This window comes from Dendrobates tinctorius, unplaced genomic scaffold (genome assembly GCF_039654945.1).
Source record: "Dendrobates tinctorius isolate UK_male_01 unplaced genomic scaffold, ASM3965494v1 ptg000192l, whole genome shotgun sequence".
NCBI lineage: Eukaryota > Metazoa > Chordata > Amphibia > Anura > Dendrobatidae > Dendrobates > Dendrobates tinctorius.
The window spans coordinates 7,038,934-7,066,421 of NW_027361859.1; the positions used below are offsets into that span (position 1 = coordinate 7,038,934).

At 47.7% G+C, this 27,488-nt stretch overlaps 1 protein-coding gene across 1 annotated transcript in view; it reads left to right on the forward strand.

Annotated features, from left to right (window-relative positions):
- The window catches only part of LOC141055956 (uncharacterized), a 180,068-nt gene that overhangs the window by 146,676 nt on the left and 5,904 nt on the right, over positions 1-27,488 (forward strand). The window contains exons 17-20 of the mRNA XM_073552652.1: positions 26,520-26,699; positions 26,782-26,905; positions 26,985-27,082; positions 27,280-27,370. Of these exons, the coding sequence (XP_073408753.1) occupies positions 26,520-26,699; positions 26,782-26,905; positions 26,985-27,082; positions 27,280-27,370 (493 nt within the window). The remainder of the gene's footprint in view (positions 1-26,519; positions 26,700-26,781; positions 26,906-26,984; positions 27,083-27,279; positions 27,371-27,488) is intronic.

The following is a 27,488-nucleotide window of genomic DNA, read 5'->3' on the forward strand; positions in this document are numbered from 1 at the left end:
CCGCTCCGTACATCTCGTACACACTCGGCTCCGCTCCGTACACCTCGTACACACTCGGCTCCGCTCCGTACACCTCGCACACACGCGGCTCCGCTCCGTACACCTCGCACACACGCGGCTCCGCTCCGTGCACACACGCGGCTCCGCTCCGTACACCTCGTACACACGCGGCTCCGCTCCGTACACCTCGTACACACGCGACTCCGCTCCGTACACCTCGTACACACGCGGCTCCGCTCCGTACACCTCGCACACACGCGGCTCCGCTCCGTACACCTCGCACACACGCGGCTCCGCTCCGTACACCTCGTACACACGGCTCCGTACACCTCGTACATACGCGGCTCCTCTCTATACACCTTGTACACACACGGCTCCGCTCCGTACATCTCGTACATACACGGCTCCACTCCGTACACCTCGTACACACGCGGCTCCTCTCTATACACCTCGTACACATGCGGCTCCGCTCCGTACACCTCGTACACAAGGCTCCGTACACCTCGTACATACGCGGCTCCTCTCTATACACCTTGTACACACACGGCTCCGCTCCGTACATCTCGTACATACACGGCTCCACTCCGTACACCTCGTACACACGCGGCTCCTCTCTATACACCTCGTACACACGCGGCTCCGCTCCGTACACCTCGTACACACGGCTCCGTACACCTCGTACATACGCAGCTCCTCTCTATACACCTCGTACACACACGGCTCCGCTCCGTACATCTCGTACATACACGGCTCCACTCCGTACACCTCGTACACACGCGGCTCCTCTCTATACACCTCGTACACACGCGGCTCCGCTCCGTACACCTCGTACACACGGCTCCGTACACCTCGTACATACGCGGCTCCTCTCTATACACCTTGTACACACACGGCTCCGCTCCGTACATCTCGTACATACACGGCTCCACTCCGTACACCTCGTACACACGCGGCTCCTCTCTATACACCTCGTACACACGCGGCTCCGCTCCGTACACCTCGTACACACTGCTCCGTACACCTCGTACATACGCGGCTCCTCTCTATACACCTTGTACACACACGGCTCCGCTCCGTACATCTCGTACATACGCGGCTCCACTCCGTACACCTCGTACACACGCGGCTCCTCTCTATACACCTCGTACACACACGGCTCCGCTCCGTACATCTCGTACACACGCGGCTCCGCTCCGTACATCTCGTACACACGCGGCTCCGCTCCGTACATCTCGTACACACACGGCTCTGCTCCGTACACCTCGTACACACACGGCTCCGCTCCGTACACCTCGTACACACACGGCTCTGCTCCGTACACCTCGTACACACGGGTCCGCTCCGTACACCTCGTACACACACGCTCCGCTCCGTACACCTCGTACACGCGGCTCCGCTCCGTACACCTCGCACACACGCGGCTCCGCTCCGTACATCTCGCACACACGCGGCTCCGCTCCGTACACCTCGCACACACTCGGCTCCGCTCCGTACACCTCGTACACACTCGGCTCCGCTCCGTACACCTCGTACACACTCGGCTCCGCTCCGTACACCTCGTACACACTCGGCTCCGCTCCGTACACCTCGCACACACGCGGCTCCGCTCCGTACACCTCGCACACACGCGGCTCCGCTCCGTACACCTCGCACACACGCGGCTCCGCTCCGTACACCTCGTACACACGCGGCTCCGCTCCGTACACCTCGTACACACGCGGCTCCGCTCCGTACACCTCGCACACACGCGGCTCCGCTCCGTACACCTCGCACACACGCGGCTCCGCTCCGTACACCTCGCACACACGCGGCTCCGCTCCGTACACCTCGTACACACGGCTCCGTACACCTCGTACATACGCGGCTCCTCTCTATACACCTTGTACACACACGGCTCCGCTCCGTACATCTCGTACATACACGGCTCCACTCCGTACACCTCGTACACACGCGGCTCCTCTCTATACACCTCGTACACACGCGGCTCCGCTCCGTACACCTCGTACACACGGCTCCGTACACCTCGTACATACGCGGCTCCTCTCTATACACCTTGTACACACACGGCTCCGCTCCGTACATCTCGTACATACACGGCTCCACTCCGTACACCTCGTACACACGCGGCTCCTCTCTATACACCTCGTACACACGCGGCTCCGCTCCGTACACCTCGTACATACGCAGCTCCTCTCTATACACCTTGTACACATACGGCTCCGCTCCGTACATACACGGCTCCACTCCGTACACCTCGTACACACGCGGCTCCTCTCTATACACCTCGTACACACACGGCTCCGCTCCGTACATCTCGTACACACGCGGCTCCGCTCCGTACACACTGCTCCGCTCCGTATACCTCGTACACACGCGGCTCCTCTCTATACACCTCGTACACACACGGCTCCGCTCCGTACATCTCGTACACACTCGGCTCCGCTCCGTACATCTCGTACACACTCGGCTCCGCTCCGTACACCTCGTACACACTCGGCTCCGCTCCGTACACCTCGCACACACGCGGCTCCGCTCCGTACACCTCGCACACACGCGGCTCCGCTCCGTACACCTCGTACACACGCGGCTCCGCTCCGTACACCTCGTACACACGCGACTCCGCTCCGTACACCTCGCACACACGCGGCTCCGCTCCGTACACCTCGCACACACGCGGCTCCGCTCCGTACACCTCGCACACACGCGGCTCCGCTCCGTACACCTCGTACACACGGCTCCGTACACCTCGTACATACGCGGCTCCTCTCTATACACCTTGTACACACACGGCTCCGCTCCGTACATCTCGTACATACACGGCTCCACTCCGTACACCTCGTACACACGCGGCTCCTCTCTATACACCTCGTACACATGCGGCTCCGCTCCGTACACCTCGTACACACGGCTCCGTACACCTCGTACATACGCGGCTCCTCTCTATACACCTTGTACACACACGGCTCCGCTCCGTACATCTCGTACATACACGGCTCCACTCCGTACACCTCGTACACACGCGGCTCCTCTCTATACACCTCGTACACACGCGGCTCCGCTCCGTACACCTCGTACATACGCAGCTCCTCTCTATACACCTTGTACACATACGGCTCCGCTCCGTACATACACGGCTCCACTCCGTACACCTCGTACACACGCGGCTCCTCTCTATACACCTCGTACACACACGGCTCCGCTCCGTACATCTCGTACACACGCGGCTCCGCTCCGTACACACTGCTCCGCTCCGTACACCTCGTACACACACGGCTCCGCTCCGTACATCTCGTACACACTCGGCTCCGCTCCGTACACCTCGTACACACTCGGCTCCGCTCCGTACACCTCGCACACACGCGGCTCCGCTCCGTACACCTCGCACACACGCGGCTCCGCTCCGTACACCTCGCACACACGCGGCTCCGCTCCGTACACCTCGTACACACGCGGCTCCGCTCCGTACATCTCGTACACACGCGACTCCGCTCCGTACACCTCGTACACACGCGGCTCCGCTCCGTACACCTCGCACACACGCGGCTCCGCTCCGTACACCTCGCACACACGCGGCTCCGCTCCGTACACCTCGCACACACGCGGCTCCGCTCCGTACACCTCGTACACACGGCTCCGTACACCTCGTACATACGCGGCTCCTCTCTATACACCTTGTACACACACGGCTCCGCTCCGTACATCTCGTACATACACGGCTCCACTCCGTACACCTCGTACACACGCGGCTCCTCTCTATACACCTCGTACACACGCGGCTCCGCTCCGTACACCTCGTACACACGGCTCCGTACACCTCGTACATACGCGGCTCCTCTCTATACACCTTGTACACACACGGCTCCGCTCCGTACATCTCGTACACACGCGGCTCCTCTCTATACACCTCGTACACACGCGGCTCCGCTCCGTACACCTCGTACACACGGCTCCGTACACCTCGTACATACGCGGCTCCTCTCTATACACCTTGTACACACACGGCTCCACTCCGTACACCTCGTACACACGCGGCTCCTCTCTATACACCTCGTACACACGCGGCTCCGCTCCGTACACCTCGTACACACGGCTCCGTACACCTCGTACATACGCAGCTCCTCTCTATACACCTCGTACACACACGGCTCCGCTCCGTACATCTAGTAAATACACGGCTCCACTCCGTACACCTCGTACACACGCGGCTCCTCTCTATACACCTCGTACACACGCGGCTCCGCTCCGTACACCTCGTACACACGGCTCCGTACACCTCGTACATACGCGGCTCCTCTCTATACACCTTGTACACACACGGCTCCGCTCCGTACATCTCGTACATACACGGCTCCACTCCGTACACCTCGTACACACGCAGCTCCTCTCTATACACCTCGTACACACACGGCTCCGCTCCGTACATCTCGTACACACGCGGCTCCTCTCTATACACCTCGTACACACGCGGCTCCGCTCCGTACACCTCGTACACACGGCTCCGCTCCGTACACCTCGTACACACACGGCTCCGCTCCGTACATCTCGTACACACGGCTCCGCTCCGTACACCTCGTACACACACGGCTCCACTCCGTACACCTCGTACACACGCGGCTCCTCTCTATACACCTCGTACACACGCGGCTCCGCTCCGTACACCTCGTACACACGGCTCCGCTCCGTACACCTCGTACACACACGGCTCTGCTCTGTACACCTCGTACACACACGGCTCCGCTCCGTACACCTCGTACACACACGGCTCTGCTCTGTACACCTCGTACACACACGGCTCTGCTCCGTACACCTCGTACACACACGGCTCCGCTCCGTACACCTCGTACACACACGGCTCTGCTACATCCACCCTGTAAACCCCTCCTGACCCCACACAGAAACTTCCCCTCATCCAGCACCATGACAACCAGCACAGCAGAGTCCTGCATACACTGAGGCCCCTGATCATGTGACCCCTGACTCCTCCCCTCCTGTGACCTCATCACAGGTCCTGTGCGCACAGAGCAGCCATATATGTGGAGTGCGGCTCTGCAGGTGGAGGTAGGTGCTGGAGAGCTCCCGTTACTTTGGGGGTCGGCATCATTATAATTAACCCCTTCAGGTCCTGGCTATTTTCCACTTCATGAAAACATTGCTTTATTTATTTATTTTTCATTCCTGAATTATAACTATAATATGGACACATTTTGTATTTTTGGGTAGTTTTCACTATTTTGCTGCCTTCATATATGATATAGACGGTAAAGTGCGGCGTTACCAGGTGCGCAGCCCCATCCCCCACTCGTGGAGCTCTGTGACTGCGGGGTGGTCCCTGTATGCCCCTTATATAAGAGGGACCCCCTACGGTCGCACTTGTCTCCGTTGTCCGGTTCCCCCACGTGCGCTCTCGCTGCGTCGTATTAATATTGAGGGAATTGATTTGCAGAGACCAGGTCAGCAGTCCACGGGGGCCGAATAGGATCCTTGTGAACCGTCTCCTCCCTCCCGACATCGTCGGGTCCTCTTTGGCTTAGTTGGTCAGTGTCGTGTGCCTCTTGCCCGCCTGGCCAATCACAGGTAATGTCTCTTAAATGTAAAACCGGCAATAATCTAAGAAGATAAACCGTAATAAACAATTCTGGAGAATTTTGCTGCACAGGGGGAATTTAGAGGAAAGATTTACAAAAACTGAGTCGAAACCAAAACTACTCATCGTCTCCCACAGAAACCTCCTTTCCACCGAGTCAAACACATTATTATGATCTGTCCACAGTTTGAGCACTTAAGTGCAAGACGAGTGATGAGTCTGCAATTATCCGTGGTCTTGAAGCCTGATTGGTTCTGCTGCCTGTATAATTTTCGCAAGAACCTCGCTGATCCTTTTTTGCGAGAATGTGGGGTTAAATTTTAATATCATTATTTAGGAGCAAGATGCGTATAAAAGACCCACAATCCGTCTGGTCCTTACCAGGCTTAGGGATCAAGCCTGAGAAAAGGCGTAACAATGCTTAGAGCTTTTGACTTTCAAGCTCCGTATCTCACCATCAATTTCTGCTTCGAACTCTAGACTACCTTCATTTTCTAGACAATCATCTTGGCTACCTCAGGCATAGATTTGACTTGCAATTATTTAGTGTATGATTAGCTATGCAGATTCTTGTCATGTCGCTACACTGTTACCGTTTTGCTCCTAAGAATCTATATTTAATTTTTTTTTAATTATTTTGTGAATCCACCTTTTGGCTTTCAGCATTGCCGGAATCTTTCTGGGAATGCTCATAGTCAGATTCAAACACGTCTCTATCGAAATCCGATCTCAGGTCTCTTCTACACGTTCCCAAAGTTGATGCATATTGGTTGACTGACTTGGGCAGGTACACAGCTTTTTCTTCAACTATGCCCACAATTGTTCGATTGGTTTTAGGTCTGGGGACTGTGGGGGCCAATCCAACACCTCTATTTCATTGTCCTTGAACTATTTCTTCTTCTTCTCGACATATGCTTTAGGCCGTTTTCATACCCATAGTACTTGAGTGTATGAAGTAACTCCTCTTGTGAGATACTCTCATATAGCTTGGCATTGAGACCGCAATCAGTCCTGGTCCTCTCTACCAGAACATATCAGACTCTCACCTACCATCGAAACCTTCAAAAAGAGCCTGAAGACCCACCTCTTCCAACAAGCCTATAACCTGCAGTAACCACCGATCGACCAAACCGCTGCACGACCAGCTCTACCCTCGCCTACTGTATCCTCACCCATCCCTTGTAGATTGTGAGCCCTCGCGGGCAGGGTCCTCTCTCCTCCTGTACCAGTTATGACTTGTATTGTTTAACATTATTGTACTTGTTTTTATTATGTATACCCCTCCTTAAATGTAAAGCGCCATGGAATAAATGGCGCTATAACAATAAATAATAATAATAATAATAATGTTTTTGGCTGAGAAACAAGCCTATATCATCAGGCTTCCTCCACCGAACTTGACAGTTCCTTCAATTTCTCGATCCGTGAGCCCCTTTTTTCCTAGTTTCTTCGAGACTCATTTCTACCCATCAGGGCCTAGTCTATTGCCTTTCATCACATCGCTCCAAATCACCCTTTTCCAATATTCTAGTGTCCACTTTTCTTTCTAGTTTGTACTGGAGTCGATGCTTCTTATGACTATATTGAAGTCGAGGCTTCTTCACTTTCTTTTGGGCCACCATTACAGACTGATGTAACGTGCGTGGCACAGTGCTTCCATGGATGTCTGTGATTTCACTATTATGAAGCAAGTGAGTCACCTCCACTGCCCTGTTTGTCGCACCAGAATCAAGACTGTGGAGACGGAGTAGTTCAATACAGTATGTGATGTAAATTTTTGCATAAAAATTTAGGAAAGTTATGAAATGTCCTATAGATGTCTATTCGGATCTGTTCCTGATCTAAAGATCTCAGCTTTTAGCTGAGATTAATCTGTTCAGCACTTTATGTACATACTCAGTAGTAAGGCAGTGCTGTGGAGTCGGAGTCAGAAGTCAGGGAAACCGAGGAGTTGTAGGCTTGGCTTACTGACTCCACAGCCCTGACCACAATGGATAGACCTTGAGTTGAGCCAACTTGTTGAATCTGATATTGTGCCTGGACGTCCACCTCTTGGCTTTTCAATGGACGGACAAACTTAATTTCATACTCTTTCAACTATCATGGCACTCACATGATGCAGTTTGGCAATTTGCTTGGATGAGAGACTGCTATCGATCATGCTGTTTCTCTTTTCTCAGGAAATCTTCATACCTGCTCGATTCGAACCAGTGACCTTTCGCTTGGGAATCTACCTAAATAATACACACTGAGCTATTAGGGAATGTGAGAACAGGTTGTATTTTGTATTATACAGGAAGAAAAAAAAGTTTCCAATACTAGGAGCAAAACAGTAGCAATACAGTAACGTGACAATAATCTGCATAACTAATCATACAATAAATATTTGCAAGTCAAATTTATGTATGAGATATGGAGCCTGAAAGTAAAAAGTACTAAACATTGTAACCTTTTTTTTTGTCAGTCTAAGGACTCGTAAAATTCTTCCAAAGATATGATGTTGGGTCTGCAAAAGTTTAATTTCAATATATTTATTTAGCAAGATTTGATGTACTTTCCTTATTTGGTTTAGTTTGAAATGGTTGTCTGGTGTAGGGTGTGACACATAATTATACTCTTCTTGATTTTCTAAGGCCAGCTTAGTTCTTTGTAATGATTTACTAAACTCCAAGATTGCAAAAGAGAAGGACCCCAGTTGATGGCTTTAAAGGTCTCCAGTACAACCAGGAAAAGAGGAAATCCCGGCACTCACATGTGTTGATTTAAGTTGTCTTATTCCACATCACAGCAAACAGCAAAACGTTTCAGCTCATCCAGGGCGTTTGTCAATTGACATGTGAGTGCCGGGATTTCCTCTTTTCTTGGATGAATCATTCCCTCCACGATATCGACTGGAGTGCCTGACTATTTTTCATTATCATCCAATACAACCAGGTCTGGAGTTGAAGCTGCATTAACCTTCCAAAAGATTTCAGCTTCCTTATCCATATGATCTTGTAGCTCCTACTGTTCTAATCAGAGAGGACTAAAGGTACTGTCACACTTAGCGATGTACCAGCGATCCCGACCAGCGATATAACACGGTCAGGATCGCTGGTACATCGCTAAGTGGTCGCTAGTGAGCTGCCAAACAGGCAGATCTCACCAGCGACATCGCATGGGTCGGGGGTCGCTACTTACCTGTCAGACGAGGCGATCCTGCGTCCTCCCGCCCGGCTCCACGCGTCGCTCGTCTTCACAGCAGGAAGCGCCGCAGGAAGCTGACGACGAGAAACGGTCCTGAACGTTCTCGCGCGATCAGCGATAACCAGCGGGGGAGCGGGTCGTAGGTAAGTATCAGACACAGCGATATCGCTAGTAATATCGCTATAACGTCACATATCTCTTAGTGTGACATGCCCTTAAATCTCCAAGGGGGACAGCTTTGAACTTAGCTGAGATTTAGGACCAATTGGAGTGGAGAGTGATCAAATATTCTTCTGGGGAGGTAGGATTTATCATTTACCAAATGAAGGCATTATATAGCTTCAAAACATAACACATTTTCCCTTAGGCTTGTTTCACACATCCGTTTGTGTCCATCAGTCAAAATCCGCCGTTTTGCAAAAAAAACGGATCTGCCATTTTTCTTGGCGGATCCGTTTTTTCCCATTGAGTTGCATTACCGGCGGATCTTGACGGATGGCCATCTGTTGGATCCGTTTTTTTCGGATCCGCCAACATTTTGACGTCCGCCGACATGCCCGAACGGACCATGCAACGTTTTTTTGGGTGGCCGGATCCGCACTTCTCACTGCGCATGCCCGAAAGACTTCACTCAGCCGCAAATTTAACCCTAAACTCTGTTCTGGCAGCTGAAAAATTCTTCTCTCTCTCCCCTCTCTCTCCCCTCTCTCTCCCCTCTCTCTCCCCTCTCTCTCCCCTCTCTCTCCCCTCTCTCTCCCCTTCTCTCTCCCCTTCTCTCTCCTCTCTCTTCCCCCCCAGGCAGCGGTTCCTTTAAAATTCTTCCTTTGACGGATCCGTTAAAATAACGGTCCGGTGCCAAACGTCGTGGTCAGGACAGGAACAGATCCGTTATCCGCCATTTTAGCGGATTTTGACTGACCAAAAAAACTGATGTGTGAAACAGGCCTTAGTGATTTATGTGTATGAAAATGACAAGACTATATTACATCATGTGGGTGCAGAAGTCTCCACACCTGGAGTGAGTATCCTGAAGCCCTGTTAGATAAATGTGGAGATGATGTGGGTTGATTTGTGTGAGCCAATTGTGCATTCATTGCCAAGTTAAAATCTAACAATCCTAAAAGTATTATTGGGGCTGGATCCAATTTGACAATCTTGGACATTATGTTATGCATGATTTTTAACTCACCAGGACCTGGTAAGTATAGATTAATTAAAGTTGGAGGGTGATTATGCAATACACCATGGAGAATTATTGTACCCCTGGATCAAAGTGAATCTTCCCACATACAAATTGCATTGTTTTTCCCACTAAAACTGTAATGACTCTAGTGTAGTTGGAGTAATTAACATGTTAGGATTAGTCTAAAAACACACATTCAAGCACCAACACACGTGTGGCAGTGTCTCTTGCAAAAATATTGCAATAATACGATCTGAGGAAAGTACATTTTAAGAATATTGAATACCAGTGCTCTTTTGAATATGGAGTTCATGTCTTTCTCATTACAAGAGACTGACCGTTTTAAACTTAGTATTAGCCAAAAACAAAGAAAAATGTATCATACAGAACAGACTAAAACTATGTATTTCTCAAAATCCCATACTCACCCTGCTTGCTCTACCCAACTCAAGACAGACTTAAAGGCAATCAATCTGTCACCTTCTGAGGTAATTTTCAGCTATTGCTATGGGCATACAAGTAATAGAAATGTTAATCTAGTCTTAAGGCCCTGTCACACACAGCGAGATCACTAGCGAGATCGCTGATTTTGTGACGCAACAGCAATCTCGCCAGCGATCCCACTGTGTGTGACAGGCATCAGTGACCGCGCCCCCCCGGGTATCGCTGATCGTGCAGGAGTGTCCTGGGCCATTTTTTGATCGTTGGTCTCCCGCTGCCCAGCGTGCATCGCTGCGTGCGTGTGGCAGCGGGAGACCAACGATCAGCGAGCTCCCAGCGCTGTAAGCAGACGCTGGGAGCTGGTATCCAAGGTAAATATCGGGTAACTAAGCGTGCGTCGCTTAGTTACCCACTGTGTACCTTGGATACCTGCATGCTTGCGCTGGGAGCTGGTATCCAAAGTACACAGCGGATAACTAAGTGACGCGCATGCTCAGTTACCCGCTTTTTACACTGGTTACCAGCGTCCTCGCTGGTCCTGATCGCTAGTGAGTCTGCCTGTTTGACAGCTCACCAGCGATCATGTAGCGAGGCACCAGCGATCCTGACAAGGTCGTATCGTTGTCGGGATCACTGGTGCATCGTTTAGTGTGACGGGACCCTTAGGGCGATATGAACTTGTCAGGATCGCTGGTGTGTCGCTACATGATCGCTGGTGAGCTGTCAAACAGGCAGCTTCACCAGCGATCAGGACAGCGACACGCGGGTAACAAGCGACACCCGTGAGGCACATAGGTAAGGGCCCCGTCACACATCGCGATCTCGCTAGCGAGATCGCTGCTGAGTCACAAGTTTTGTGACGCAACAGCGATCTCATCGCGGCGCTTAGAAACCCGATGTGTACCTTGGATACCAGTTCCCTGCACCAGGGCGCTGGTAACTAAGGTACACATCGGGTTTCTAAGCGCCGCGAGCTTGTGACTCAGCAGCAATCTCGCTAGCGAGATCGCGATGTGCGACGGGGCCCTTACCTATGAGCCTCACAGTTGCTTTCTAGATGTGGAGAAATAGACTTTTATTTATTTATGCTAATGATTTCTTCCAGGCTCCAGGGTGTGGGTGCCAGGAAGAAATCCCTGCCTCCTCTCTTCATAATACTATAACCCTTTCCCATGCATGTTACACTGACCTGTGACTTTTTTTCGGACTATGAGAAGCACTGGACCATAAGACGCACCCCAAATTTTCAGAAGGAAAATGGGGAAAAAAAATTAATGCCACAAAAGGGAGTCTGTCTTACAGTCCTGAATTCAGCTTACCTGGGGGAGATCGACGTCGCTGGTGGCAGCAGGAATCGGATGATTCTTCCGGTGGTCCGACGCTGCCGGGCTATGATCTCGCTCTCATCCCAGGCTGGTGGGGCAGGTTCGGTGGTGCTCGGAGGCGGTGGGGGCTCCGGCGTGTTTTTTCATTTAAGACAAATTAAATGAAGATAATAATAGCAAAGAATTTGTGTTTGCAATCATTTTCAGGAAGAAACTGAGTATTATCTGACAGAATTGCAGGGCTGTCAATACTTTTGGCCACAACTGTATTGGTACTTTTGGCAGTGTAGACAGGTGCCAAGTCCTTTTGGCCACAACTGTGCCTGGTTTAAAAACAACAGTATCACTGTGCTTGCTTTGCCAGCAAACTCGCGTCACCTTAACCCCATAGAGAATCTCTGGGGTATTGGCAAGAGGAAGATGAGAGACACCAGACCCAACAATGCAGATGATCTCAAGGCTGCTATCAAAGCATCCTGGGCTTCCATAACACCTCAGCATTGTCACAGGCTGATCACCTCCATGCCATGCCCCATTGATGCAGTAATTGATGCAAAAGGAGCCCCGACCAAGTATTGAGTGCATTTAATGAATATACATTTCAGTAAGCCAATATTTCGGATTTTAAAATCATTTTTCAAGCTGGTGTTATAAAGTATTCTAATTTACTGAAATTGTGACTTGGGTTTTCGTTGGCTGTAAGCCATAATCATCAACATTAACAGAAATAAACACTTGAAATAGATCATTCTATTTGTAATGACTTTATATAATATGAGTTTCACTTTTTGTATTGAAGAACTGAAATAAATTAACTTTTTACTCTTCGCCACGACAGCACCCACTTGGAGAGAGGGATCCGCCCATAGGAACAGGAAATCTACAGAGATAAAAGAGGGCGGTCCGTCTCTCATCCTCAGTTGGTTTCCTGTTCCTATGGGAAACCGCAGGATTCTCGTGCAGCTCATACCTGGGCCAAGGAACCGCCTGTGCAGCGTCCGCGGGAACGGCAGGGGTTCCGGTCCAGAAGCAGCGACGGGGGAGTGCTGTGATCCGGCTACCTCCTCGACTGATGCCGCAGCAGCGCAGGCAGAAATGCCGGTTCCGGGTGAGGCCGACCGGGGTTCCCCTGCAGAGCTACGCGCCATCGGGATTTGGGGAAGAACCATCCCGGTCCCTGTGGGAGCGCGGAACCGGAGATTATGGTAGCCTCCGGCGTTCCTAAAGGCTTCAGCGTCCAGGAGGGGACGCACATGCAGCGCCGACCGGACGCATGCGCGGCTCCAGGGGAAATATCGCGAGACCACGCTCAGGCATGTAGGAGCGCTCCCTGCCCCCTCCTAGAGAAAAAAAAAACCAAAAAATGATGTTAATTTACACAGCGGGCCGGCGGCTGTATTCCAGGACGCATACTAATTTGCCGCGCCTAAGACAAGCAGGCGCACCTCGAGGAGGAGGTACCGACATAATGAAGGGGCTTACAAAAAACCTCGGGGATATGGTTATTGCGTGCAAGCATGTCTTCCCCAGGACAAGACACGCATCCCAAGGCAGGTGATACAGCGGCATCCAAGGAGCACTCGCGCCGAGGTTCCTCGGATAGAAGCCACAGAAGCCACGCCAACAAGCCTCCTTCTCAGCCTCCTGATCCGGTACCTACAGCTTCTCTGGGTGAGTGGACAACTCTCTGCCTATCAAGCTGATAAATTCCTTTCTCTTTCTCCCTCTCTCTCTCTCTCCTTCGCTACGTCTCCACCTCAGGCTAAGAAAAAAGAGAAATAAAAAAATAAAGAATGTGCCCTTTGTACACGTCCCCTACCGGACTCTTACACAAAAAGGCTATGCAAAAAATGCATTAATGAAACCGCAAAACAAGCATCAACATCAGCCACAGACATTAGGGCCATAATAAGGGAAGAGTTACAGGCCCTAACCCAGCCTAGCAGAATACCCATAAGTACTAAGACTAACAAACCAACTGCGGTTAGCTTAGACTCTGATGAGGAAGAAGCAATAGTCTCTGATAGTTCCAATGCATCCACATCATCATCTTCCTCAGATATGGAGAGGCGTTCGTGTTTCCCCTTAAAGAACATGGACAACTTGGTTAAATCCGTGAGGAACACCATGGGGTGCACAGAGACAAGAGAGCCGCAAACAACACAAGAAATTATGTTTGCAGGACTAACAGATGGGAAGAGGAGAGCCTTTCCTGTTATACCAGCTATAAAAGCTCTGGTTAAGAAGGAATGGGAGAAGCAGGACCAGAGAGGTTATCTCCCCTCAACCTCAAAAAGAAGGTACCCCTTCAGCGACGAGGAATTGTCAACATGGTCTAAAGTCCCGAAAGTGGACGCGGCGGTCGCCTCCACCTCAAAACAATCAGCCTTACCAGTGAAGGACGCAGGGGTTCTAAAAGACCCACTTGACCGAAAAGCTGATGCCTCACTAAAAAGGGCATGGGAGGCAGCTACCGGCACATTTCAACCGGCAATAGCTAGTACTTGCACAGCTCATTCTATGCTGGTCTGGATTGATCAACTAGACCAGCAAATAGACCAAAAAATCTCCAGAGACAAACTACGAGCCGCTATTCCATTGATCCGTGGCGCGGCTGCGTATATAGCGGATGCTTCTGCTGATTCATTACGCTTGGCAGCCAGAACAGCAGGCTTACTTAATAACGCCAGGCGTAGCCTGTGGCTTAAAAGCTGGAGAGATAACACCCAATCCAAGGCAAAGCTTTGTGCCATTCCTTGCGAGGGTGAGTTTTTGTTCGGAAAAACCTTAGCTGAAATCCTTACCAAGGCAAAGGAAAGGAAAAAAGGCTTCCCTAACCCCTCTCTCCCATTTTATAGGAGGGCGTTTAGGAGACGACCATTTGGCAGAGGAAGGCGAGCGGAAAATCAAAATTGCTGGGCCACAAAGGAAGAAAAGGGCAAAGGTGCCATGTTTAAAGGATCCTCCTTCCGCAGAGACAGGAGCTAAGGAGCCAGTCCCTCCAGTAGGAGGAAAACTAAAATTTTTTCTTCAGGAATGGGAAAAAGTCACAGCCAGCCCTTGGGTTCTGGGCATTGTTAGAGAAGGGTTAAAAATAGAGTTCCACCACGTTCCCCGTAACTCAGTTATCATAACATCTCTCAGCTCGCCAATCCAACAGCGGGCCCTAGAAACTGAGATTCTGAGTCTGCTGGACAAAAAAGTATTGGTCCATGTGCCTAAAGGACAGGAAGGGTGAGGATTTTACTCCCCTCTTTTTCTGGTGCCTAAACCAGATGGCTCATTCAGGACTATAATCAACCTGAGGAAGCTAAATTACATAGTAACATAGTTATTAAGGTTGAAGGGAGACTTTAAGTCCATCTAGTTCAACCCATATCCTGTCCTAACCTGCCCTAACATGTTGATCCAGAGGAAGGCAAAAAAAAACCCATGTGGCAAACAGTAAGCTTCACATTGGGGAAAAAAATTCCTTCCCGACTCGACATACGGCAATCAGACTAGCTCCCTGGATCAACGCAATATTAAGGAAACTAATGTATATACCCTCTAATATTATACTTTTCAAGAAAGGCATCCAGTTCCTTCTTAAATTTTAGTAGGGAATCACTCATTACAACATCATATGGCAGAGAGTTCCATAGTCTCACTGCTCTTACAGTAAAGAATCCGCATCTGTGAGTATGCTTAAACCTTCTTTCCTCCAGACGTAGAGGATGCCCCCTTGTCCCCGTCACAGGTCTAAGAGTAAAAAGATCATTAGAAAGGTCTTTGTACTGTCCCCGCATATATTTATACATTGTAATAAGATCACCCCTAAGCCTTCGATTCTCCAAACTAAATAACCCCAAGTGTAATAACCTGTCTTGGTATTGCAGACCCCCTAGTTCCCTAATAACCTTGGTCGCTCTTCTCTGCACCTGCTCCAGTTCAGCTATGTCTTTCTTATACACCGGAGACCAGAACTGTACACAGTATTCTAAGTGTGGTCGCACTAGTGACTTATATAGAGGTAAAATTATGTTCTCCTCATGAGCATCTATGCCTCTCTTAATGCATCCCATTATTTTATTTGCCTTTGCAACAGCTGCCTGACGCTGGCCACTAAATGTGAGTTTGTCGTCCACCCATACACCCAGGTCCTTTTCAGTGACAGTTTTGCCTAGTGTTTTACAATTAAGCACATAATTATACATCTTATTCGTTCTACCCAGGTGCATGACCTTACATTTACCCCCATTAAAGCTCATTTGCCATTTATCAGCCCAAGCTTCTAGTTTACATAAATCCTCCTGTAATATAAAATTGTCCTCCTCTGTACTGATTACCCTGCAGAGTTCCGTGTCATCTGCAAATATTGAAATTCTACTCTCTATGCCCCCTACAAGGTCATTAATAAATATGTTAAAAAGAAGCGGGCCCAAAACTGACCCCTGTGGTACCCCACTGCTAACCGTGACCCAGTCCGAGTGTGCTCCATTAATAACCACCCTTTGTTTCCTATCCCTGAGCCAGCTCTTAACCCACCTACACATATTTTCCCCTATCCCCATTGTTCTCATTTTATGTAGCAACCTTTTGTGTGGCACCGTATCAAAAGCTTTTGAAAAGTCCATGTACACCACGTCCACTGCATTCCCTTGGTCCTTGCCTCTTCATAAAAGCTTATCAGATTAGTCTGACAGGAACGGTCCCTTGTAAACCCATGTTGATATTGGGTCATGAGGTTATTCTTCTCCAGATACTCCAGTATAGTATCTCTTAGAAAACCCTCCAGGATTTTACCCACAGTTGAGGTTAAACTTACTGGCCTATAATTTCCAAGTTCAGTTTTTGTCCCCTTTTTGAATATTGGCACCACATTTGCTATACGCCAGTCCTGTGGTACAGACCCTGTTATTATGGAATCCTTAAAGATTAAAAATAATGGTCTATCTATGACTGTGCTTAATTCCTGCAGTATTCGGGGGTGTATCCCATCCGGGCCCGGGGATTTGTCAATTTTAGTGATTTTTAGACGCCGCCGTACTTCCTGCTGGGTTAAGCAGGTGACATTTAATGGATAATTTTTGTCCCTGATCATGTTATCTGTCATGGGATTTTCTTGTGTAAATACTGTTGAAAAATAGTCATTTAGCTTATTGGATTTTTCCTCATCCTCATCCACCATTTCACCCAGACTATTTTTAAGGGGACCAACACTATCATTTTTTAGCTTCTTACTATTTATGTAGTTAAAGAATATTTTGGGATTATTTTTACTTTCTCTGGCAATGAGTCTCTCTGTCTCAATCTTTGCTGTCTTGATTTGCTTTTTACAGAATTTATTTAATCTTCTGGATTTATTTAATGCCTCATCACTAACTACTTGCTTTAATTCTCTAAATGCTTTATTTTTATCTTTTATTGCGCCCCTTAGGCTGTGTGCACACACTGCGGATTCCGCAGCGGTTTTGGCCGCTGCGGACACGCAGCAGTTTTAGCTGCGGTGTACAGTACCATTCATTTGAATGGGAAAAAAAAAACGCTGTGCCGACGCTGCGGAAAAAAACGCGCGGATTTGCTGCGGTTTTGAATCCGCAGAAAGAATTGCATGTCAATTCTTTCTGCGGAAACCGCTGCGGGTTCCTATCTCCACCATTGTGGAGATAGTGAATCCGCAGGACTAAACCGCATGCAAAACCGCAGATAATCCGCAGGTCTTTGGACCTGCGGATTATCTGCGGTTTTTGCAAAATCCGTGCGGATTAATCCGCAGCTGATTCCGCAGCGTGTGCACGTACCCTTACAGCTCTATTTAGCCATAGTGGTTTCCTCCTATTTCTCGCATGTTTATTCCCATACGGTATATATTGTGCACAGGTCCTATTCAGGATGCTAATAAACGTCTCCCATTTTCTTTGTGTATTTTTATGTCTCAGGATATCGTCCCAGATAATTGCACCAAGATCATCTCTCATCCGTTGGAAATTTGCCTTCCTGAAGTTTAGTGTCCTTGTAACCCCTCTACTACACATCTTATTAAAGGATACATGAAAACTTATTAATTTGTGATCACTATTACCCAAGTGATCCCCAACCCTTACATTTGATATGCGGTCTGGCCTGTTGGTTAATATTAGGTCTAGCAGTGCCCCCCCTCTTGTTGGGTCCTGAACCAGTTGTGAAAGGTAATTGTCTCTCATAGTTGTCAAAAACCTATTACCTTTGCTGTATTTTGATGTATTTCAGGGTAGTTCAGTCCCCCATTTCAGTCCCCCATAATAATGACTTCTCCTTGAGTCGCAGCTTCATCTATTTGCTTTATGAGGATATTCTCTGTTGCTTCCATTATTTTTGGAGACTTATAACAAACCCCTATCAGTAATTTATTATTTTTCCCCCTCCCCTTATCTCTACCCACAGGGACTCTACATTTTCACTAGATTCATATATATTATCATGAAGGATGGGTTTTAAGGATGATTTTACATATAAACACACGCCTCCCCCTCGCTTATTTGTTCGGTCATTTCTGAACAGACCGAAGCCCCGTAAATTAACCGCCCAGTCATGGCTCTCGTCCAGCCATGTCTCAGATATCCCCACCATGTCATAATTATGTTCCAACAACATTAACTCCAATTCCTCCATTTTGTTGGCGAGGCTTCTGGCATTAGTATACATGCACTTTATGTATTTCTCTGTACCTCTATTCTTTCTTAAATTATTAACTGTTCTAACCCCACCCCTCATGCCACCCCCACCCCCAATTTCATTATTTGTGCCCAGGTCTCTACCTGCACTGTCTTCCCCTCCTATAAAAGGAATACCCTCCCCCCCATCCCTAGTTTAAACACTCCTCCAACCTTCTAGCCATTTTCTCCCCCAGCACAGATGCACCCTCCCCTTTGAGGTGCAGCCCGTCCCTAGCGTAGAACCTGTAGCCAACTGAGAAGTCGGCCCAGTTCTTCAGGAACCCAAACCCCTCCTTTCTACACCAATTCCTGAGCCACTTATTAACCTCCCTAATCTCCCGTTGCCTCTCTGGCGTGGCACGTGGTACAGGAAGTATTTCCGAAAATACCACCTTGGAGGTCCTTGCTTTAAGCTTACAGCCTAATTCCCTGAAATCATCTTTAAGGACCTTCCACCTACCTCTAACTTTGTCATTTGTGCCAATGTGCACCATGACCTCTGGATCCTCACCAGCCCCTCTCAGTAATCTGTCAACCCGATCAGCGATGTGTCGGACTCGAGCGCCAGGTAGGCAGCACACCGTTCGACGATCCCTGTCTTTGTGACAGATTGCCCTATCTGTTCCCCTAATAATTGAGTCTCCCACTACCAGAACCTGTCTGGCCTGCCCTGCTCTCCTATTTCCCCCCTTACTGGAGCAGACACTCCTCCGGCTTTCAGAGGACATGCCTTGCTGCAGCAGTGCTACTCCTGTACTAACACTCCCCTCATCTGCCAACTTAGCAAACTTATTGGGGTGTGCCAGATCAGGACTAGCCTCCCTGGTGCTCTTCCCTCTACCCCGCCTTCTCACTGTCACCCAGCTAGCTGCTTCATTGTCCTGCAGCTCCAACCTAGCATCCCCCCCTCATCTATCCCATTGAGCGTCTGCTCAGTGAGCAGAAGACTCCTTTCCATATTGTCTATGGATCTCAGTGTTGCCAGCTGCACATTTAGATCCAGTATCAGGGCTTCCAAATGCACAACGTGCTCACATCTCGCACAGCAGTATGCACCCTCGAGCGGCTGTTCAAGGATTTCATACATGCGGCAAGACGTACACTGGATGGCATTGGCAATACTGGAGCACATCCTAATGTGGATTGCACCAGACAATAAGATAAGCAAAAATAAATAAAAAGTATTAATAAAATGTAACAGAAATTTAGTAATACCTCCCTTGGAAACTGCCTGAGTCCAAAGTCACTGAATCACAAGTCACACACTTACCACAGTTCGCACTTATGCTCAGGTCACACTCAGCTCGTTCACACTTGCTCAGGCAGAAGATTTAAAAGATTTTTTTTTTCCCTTTTACCAGTACACCACCCTGCTGCTCAATGCACTTCCAAAAGGAGTTGAGCCCCAACCAGCTGCCCCTTATAAACCCTTAATTATGAACTCCCACCCTTAAATAACCCCTTGTGAATATAGTTACACCTAAAGATTTAAATGCAATATAGTTAACCCTTAAAAACACAGATAGTAAAATAAGAGATTAACCCTGTAGAGAGAAAAAATAGGTTAAACAAGCCCCCCAAAAATTGAACAGGTAGAAAGCACTCAGCAACCTACAATTCAGCAACTCACACAGGTATTTGTTACAGGTTTTCCAAACACCTCTTCACTGAATCTCAAGTCACACACTTACCACAGTTTGCACTTACGCTCAGGTCACCCTGCTGCTCAATGCACTTCCAAATTCATTTATAATAAATCATAAATTTAAGATGGAATCTATTAGATCTACAATTAAGCTCCTCTTCCCCAATTGTATGATGGCAGGCTTGGATCTGAAAGATGCTTATTATCATCTTCCCATCCATTACAGATATCAGGAATACCTCAGAGTGGCGGTCTCCCTCGATGGCACCATACAGCATCTCCAGTTCACAGCCATGCCATTCGGCCTTTCCATCGCACCACGAGTCTTTACACAGGTGATGCTGGAAGTGATGGCCTTCTTACGCCAGAAGGACACATTGATAATACCCTATCTGGATGACTTTTTAATAATCGGGAACTCAACTCGACAATGTAATAGACGAGTTGCTGACGCAATCTTGTCTCTACAGGCTCTAGGATGGATAATAAACTTCAAGAAGTCCAGAATCGAGCCACAATCCGTCCAATCCTTCCTGGGTCTCCAACTAGACTCCATAAACCAAAAATGCCTACTGCCACAGGTAAAGATTGCAACGGTTAAAATGAAGGTCAGGTTAGAAATAGACAGACGATACATGTCCTTGAGAGATGCAGTGTCTCTCCTGGGGTCCCTTACTTCCTGCATCCCGACAGTTCAGTGGGCCCAGTTCCACACGAGGGAGCTACAACATCAATCCTCTTAGAGGAAACCCATGACCGAGGGAATTTGACAAAGAAAATTACTTTATCCCAGACGGTCCTAACTTCCCTAGCGTGGTGGCTAGAGGATGATAATCTATCGGGAGGAGTACCATGGGTGATAACGCCTTCCCGTATAATTACTACCGATGCCAGCCCCACAAGAACTAAATGCGGTTAGTCATGCATTATATCATTTTCTTCCGCAGTTACAAGGGGAACACGTGAGAATCCTTTCAGACAACACCACAGTGGTCGCATATCTGAACAGGCAAGGCGGAACTCGATCAGTCGCCTTAATGTCTTCCGCAAGAAAGATCTTGTCCTTAGCCGAAAAACAATTTTTGTCTCTCTCGGCCCTCCACATAACAGGGAGAGACAATTCGGAAGCAGACTTTCTAAGCCACCATACACTACGGCAAGGAGAATGATGCCTGAGCCGGCAAATATTCACACGCATCGTGTCACTATGGGGTCTTCCCCAAATAGATCTCTTTGCCACCAGGAAAACAGGCAGGTGCAAAGGTTCGCCTCTTTGAATGTGACAGACCGTCCGGAAATTCTGGATGCCCTCCAAGCCCCATGGCAGTTCAAACTAGCATATGCATTTCCCCCAATCGTACTACTACCACAGGTCATCAGAAAGATCAGGGTAGAGAAGGCACGAATAATCTTAATAGCGCCATTCTGGCCCAGGAGGCCATGGTTTTCATGCCTGCAAGAAATGTCAGTGACAGACCCTTGGGTGCTTCCTTCAACCCCCAAGCTCCTCTCTCAGGGGCCATTCTTCCATCCTCAAGTGAACAATCTCCACTTGACGGCTTGGAACTTGAAAGGGAAATGTTGAGAGCAAGGGGATTCACGGAAGGATTAGTCAATACTCTCCTGCAGAGTCGAAAATTGGCTACTACAAAAATTTACACCAGGGTATGGAGGAAGTTCCTGGAGTTTCACACAGCTCCCGACTCTAGAGAAATCCCGATAACACCGATCCTAGAGTTTCTACAAAAAGGGAAAGATTTAGGACTATCTGTTAACACACTAAAAGTCCAAGTGTCTGCTCTAGGGGCCCTCTATAGTTATAACGTGGCAGGCAATAGATGGATAGCCAGATTCATCTCGGCCTGTGAGCGGAGCGAACCGGTACACATACCCAGAGTTCCTCCTTGGGACTTGAATTTGGTACTAGATGCTCTAACACGTCCCCCCTTGGAACCGTTAGACTCAATATCCCTTAAGCACCTATCTCTCAAGACGTTACTACTAGTTGCACTAACTTCAGCCAAAAGAGTTAGCGACATACAAGAACTCTCAATAGAACCCCCTTTCCTGTTAACATTCCAGGATCAGCTAATATTAAAGCCAGACCCCCTCATACCTACCAAAAGTAGCAGGGAAGTTTCATAGGTCGCAAGAGATCCACCTCCCTTCATTTTTTAGTAACCCTTCTACTCCAGAGGAAGAAAAATTCCATACACTAGACGTTAAAAGAGCAGTATTACAATACATCGAGAGGTCTAGCAGCTGGAGGAAGAGTAGGGCTCTATTTATTTCCTTCCAGGGCCTAAAGAAGGGATATGAGGTCACAAGGGGTACCCTGTCTCGGTGGATCAGAGACGCAATCGGTCTGGCATACTCCGTGAGCAATGAAGATCCTCCGGAGGGTATCGGCACATTCCGCCAGAGCTATGGCTTCCTCATGGGGAGAGAGGGGAGACGTCGCAATCGAGTCTATATGTAAGGCTGCAACTTGGTCAACGCCCTCTACCTTTTATAACCACTATAGGCTTCATTTATCATGCTCATCTGACCTAGCGTTTGGTAGAACGGTCCTCGGCACGGTGGTCCCTCCCAGGTGAAGGTCTCTGAAAGTCTCTCCAAGTGGGTGCTGTCGTGGCGAAGAGTAAAAAGCCGGATTACTTACCGATAATGCTCTTTTAATGAGTCCACGACAGCACCCGCTCACTACCCTCCCTAGAAGTTAACATAATGTATATACACTTTCTTAGATGTAAAAATTGATAAACTAAAATATTGAAATGGCCTAATAATGGCGGTCCTCCGGGTACTCTGAAATCCAACTGAGGAGGAGAGGCGGACCGCCCTCTTTTATCTCTGTAGGTTTCCTGTTCCTATGGGCAGATCACTCTCTCCAAGTGGGTACTGTCGTGGACTCATTAAAAGAGTATTACCGGTAAGTAATCCGGCATTTTGATGATATCCTAATTTTGTGAGAAGCACCTGTATAATAATGAAGACAGGAGAGAGGGATTTCTTCTAGGCACCACACGCCCCGGAGCCTGGAAGAAATTATTACCATAATGAAATAAAGTTCTATTTCGCCACTTCTGCACAGCAACTATGAGGCACACAGGTAAGACTAGATTAACATTTCTATTACCTTTATGCCCATAGTAATAGCTGAAAAGTGTCTCAGGGGTAACAGATTCCCTTTAAGGCCCATAACTAGAATGGCTAACGAAGGTCTGTAACTAGACCACTGACAAAGAATAACAGAAATCAAAATGAGGTGCTTTTTAACACCCTGTGAACATATTGTCTATATCTTTTGTAGGGGTTTACTGTCTTGGGTGGCCGCTTGAAGCACAAAGTCACAGGGTTTTTGATATCACACAGTGAATAGTGTTTATTTCTACTGATTGTACAGCACTGAAAACAAAACCATAAACATAAACATTGTCCAGGCACTAACTAAACAATATAGATGCTGGTTATTCACACAAAACAGCTATCGGCCATAGCAACCATTGATATTTGCAGTTTGGTGAACACGACCTGAGATTTTGTCTTGTCTCTCTCCACATCCAATACAACCCACTTTGCTCAGCTTCCCCAGCTGGCTGACCAGTAAACACAAGGCCTGATTCTAGTCATAGCTATCCAGGACCAATTAATCAGGATCTGTAGTGCTAGAATTTAACCTCTAGCCTAACTGGCTTTTCTACACTATGCATTAAGAAAATACCAGTGAACATGAACACATTTATAACCCTATTCAGAAATTTAGAGTCTTAAAGGTTTCGTTTAAAGAAAGGATGTTTGCATAGCAAACTGTAACCATAAAAAAATGGGGACATGCTGTGTTCCAAGTTTTCAAAGTAATGAAAGCAATTGTCTTTGGCAACCATCAATTTAGCAGGGTATTGGATGGCATAGTTCCAAGGAGATGGCCTCTTGGTCATCAACTTTGAAATGACTTTGGCATTTATTTAGTTCCAGAGTCCTGTCCTGGTCTAGATAGTTTAGCAACTTGGCAATAAATGTACATGATGGAGCACGAGGTGGCAGAGCTCGGGAAAGGATCCTAGATCCTATGCATCTAGACGATAGGGGAGAAAGAATTGATTCCTTAACTCCCTGAGTAAAAGTTCCAAAAACACATATGGATCCTAGCCCTAAATGCCTTCCAGGATCCCCATCAGCCTGTTGTTACATCTATGTAGACTGTTTTCAAACTCCTCCGTCTTATTCTTTTGAGCAGCAGAAGTAGACTCTAAGAACTCAACCCTTCCCTAGGTGGTTTGACTATGTCCTCAAGATCAGACACTCTGTTTACCACACCTGACAATCTCTCTCGCAGGTTCTGTACATCTGCACGCTGCAGTCTAAAGTCTACTTGTAAAGAATTAATTTTTCAGTGCGTATCGAGCGACATTTTGTTATGGTTTTGAGAATATCATTTATAGTGGATACGGAAAGTATTCAGACCCCTTTTAAATTTTTCAATTTTTGCTTCATTGCAGCAATTTGGGAAATTCAAAGAAGTTCATTTTTTTTTCTCATTAATGTACACCTCATCTTGACTGAAAAAAACAAATTTTTGAAAATTTATTAAAAAAGAGAAACTGAATTATCACATGGTCATAAGTATTCAGACCCTTTCCTCAGTATTGAGTAGAAGCACCCTTTTGAGCTAGTACAGCCATGAGTCTTCTTGGGAATGATGCAACAAGTTTTTCACACCTAGATTTCAGGATCCTCTGCCATTCTTCCTTGCAGATCCTCTCCATTTCCATCAGGTTGGATGGTGAACGTTGGTGGACAGCCATTTTCAGGTCTCCAGAGATGCTCAATTGGGTTTAGGTCAGGGCTCTGGCTTGGCCAGTCAAGAATAGTTACAGAGTTGTTCCAAAGCCACTCCTTTGTTATTTTAGCTGTGTGCTTAGGGTCATTGTCTTGTTGGTAGGTGAACCTTCAGCCAAGTCTGAGGTCCAGAGCACTCTGGAAGGTGTTTTCATCGAGGATATCTCTACTTGGCCGCATTCATGTTTCCTTCAATGGCAACCAGTCGTGCTGTCCCTGCAGCTGAAAAACACCCCCATTGCATGATGCTGCCACCACCATGTTTCGCTGTTGGGGTTGTATGGGCAGGTGAAGAGCAGTGCCTGGTTTTCTCCACACATACCGCTTAGAATTATCACCAAAAAGGTCTATCTTCCTCTCATCAGACCAGAGAATCGTATTTCTCATAGTCTGGGAGTCCTTCGTGTGTTTTTTTTAGCAAACTCTATGTGGGCTTTCATATGTCTTGCACTGAAGAGAGGCTTCCGTCGGGCCACTCTGCCATAAAGGCCCAACTGGTGGAGGGCTGTAGTGATAGGTGACTTTGGGGAACTTTCTCCCATCTTCCTACTGCATCTATGGAGCTCAGCCAGAGTGATCTTGGGGTTCTTTACCTCTCTCACCAAAGCTCTTCTCCCATGATTGCTCAGTTTGGCTGGGCGGCCAGGTCTAGGAAGACTTCTGGTGGTCCCAAACGTCTTCCATTTAAGAATTATGGAGGCCACTGTGGTCTTAGGAACCTTGAGTACTGCAGAAATTCTTTTGTAACCTTGGCCAGATCTGTGCATTGACACAATTCTGTCTCTGAGCTCCTTGGCCAGTTCCTTTGACCTCATGATTCTCATTTGGCCTGGCATGCACTGTGAGCTGTGAGGTCTTATATAAACAGGTGTGTGCCTTTACAAATCATGTCCTATCAGTTTAATTAAACAGCTGGACTCCAATGAAGGTGTAGAACCATCTCAAGGAGGATCATAAGGAAATGGACAGCATGTGACTTAAATATGAGTGTATGAGCAAAGGGCCTGAATACTTATGACCATGTGATATTTCGTTTTTTTAATAAATTTGAAACATTTCTACATTTCTGTTGTTTTCCGTCAAGATGGGGTGCAGAGTGTAGGGTAGGGTTTTCCTCTGCTAGAGCTACTGCAGTACTAGTATCAGAGACAGTTGGGCCACGATCACCTGAGGTATGAATATTGCTCTTGCTCAAAATCCACATTGTTCTAATTGCTCCAGCTTGTTGGGTATATTATTTTGCTTTATGGGAGGCCTGATGCTAAGAACTAGACAACATCAGGTATAATGTGATATCTTGCTTCCCTTATTATCTCCAGTGGTTTTATAACGGTTCATCTCCTTCCCACTCAGGTCTCTATAAAATCAGTAGAGATCTCTCAGTAGAGATCTTTCATATAGAGAATTCTCCTGATTGACTCATCAAGGATGAATATGGACAGGGATAAGATGGCAGAGAGGATAATACATCTCACCCTAGAGATACTGTTCCGTCTTACTGGAGAGGTGAGAGATTGTGATGATGTCACATTACATCATTCTTATCTATGGTAATAACAGATTGACAGACCTGAAGAGGTGAGGACTCTGGAAATGTCTGTAATGAGATTTTATTAATGTGTTTCTCCATAACCAGGATTATACAGTAGTGAAGAAGACCTCTAGTGAGCGCTGTCAGGCCCCTGTGTCTGAGGGATGGGGAAGAGCCGTGAGCCCAATCACGGGGTCTCCACCTCACCCCATGATATATGAGGACATCAATGACCAGAAGATCCTAGAACTCACCTACAAGATGATAGAGCTGCTGACTGGAGAGGTGACACTGCTGGGAATGCTGGGACTTTGCACAGTAATGCTATGACAGGATCATAGGATAACAGTATCATTGTATGTGTCAGGTTCCTATAAGGTGTCAGGATGTCTCTGTCTATTTCTCCATGGAGGAGTGGGAGTATTTAGAAGGACACAGAGATCAGTACAAGGACGTCATAATGGTGGTTCCCCAGCCCCTCACATCACCAGGTAATAGGATTAAATACACACGGCCTATAATTATCTGTTTGTAAAGAATGAATTCAGTCCCTGTATGTGTTTCCTCCAGTTCTATCCAGTAAGAGGACAACACCAGAGAGATGTCCCCAACCTCTTCTTCCACAGGACTGTAAGCAAGAAGATCCCAATGTTCCTCAGGATCATCAGGTAGATGTATAGAAAGTGTCATGAGATCTCCCCTATGATGTGTAGACGGCTGTGAAGGTCTTGTGCTCAGTCTTGTTTTATCCACCAGTATTATATATTTTACGCTTGTGTAATGAGAACGGTGGAGATGGCAGGATTAGAGCTGATCATAGATGTAACTTCTTTTCTGTCTGTGACTTTTACAATATTTGTTTCAGGGTGAAGATCTGAGCCAAATTGATACTACAGAGACATATGTGAGAGGTGATGAGTGGTGTAAAGTGGAGATTATTACAGATGACAGCGCAGGTGAGTTGTGACCACCAAATGCAGAGATTCTTCTCATTCACTTTGTGGTTTGTCTGTTTTCTTAATGCGTATTTTCTCTCCTTCAGCCAAAATAGATATTAAATATGGATAAATATTC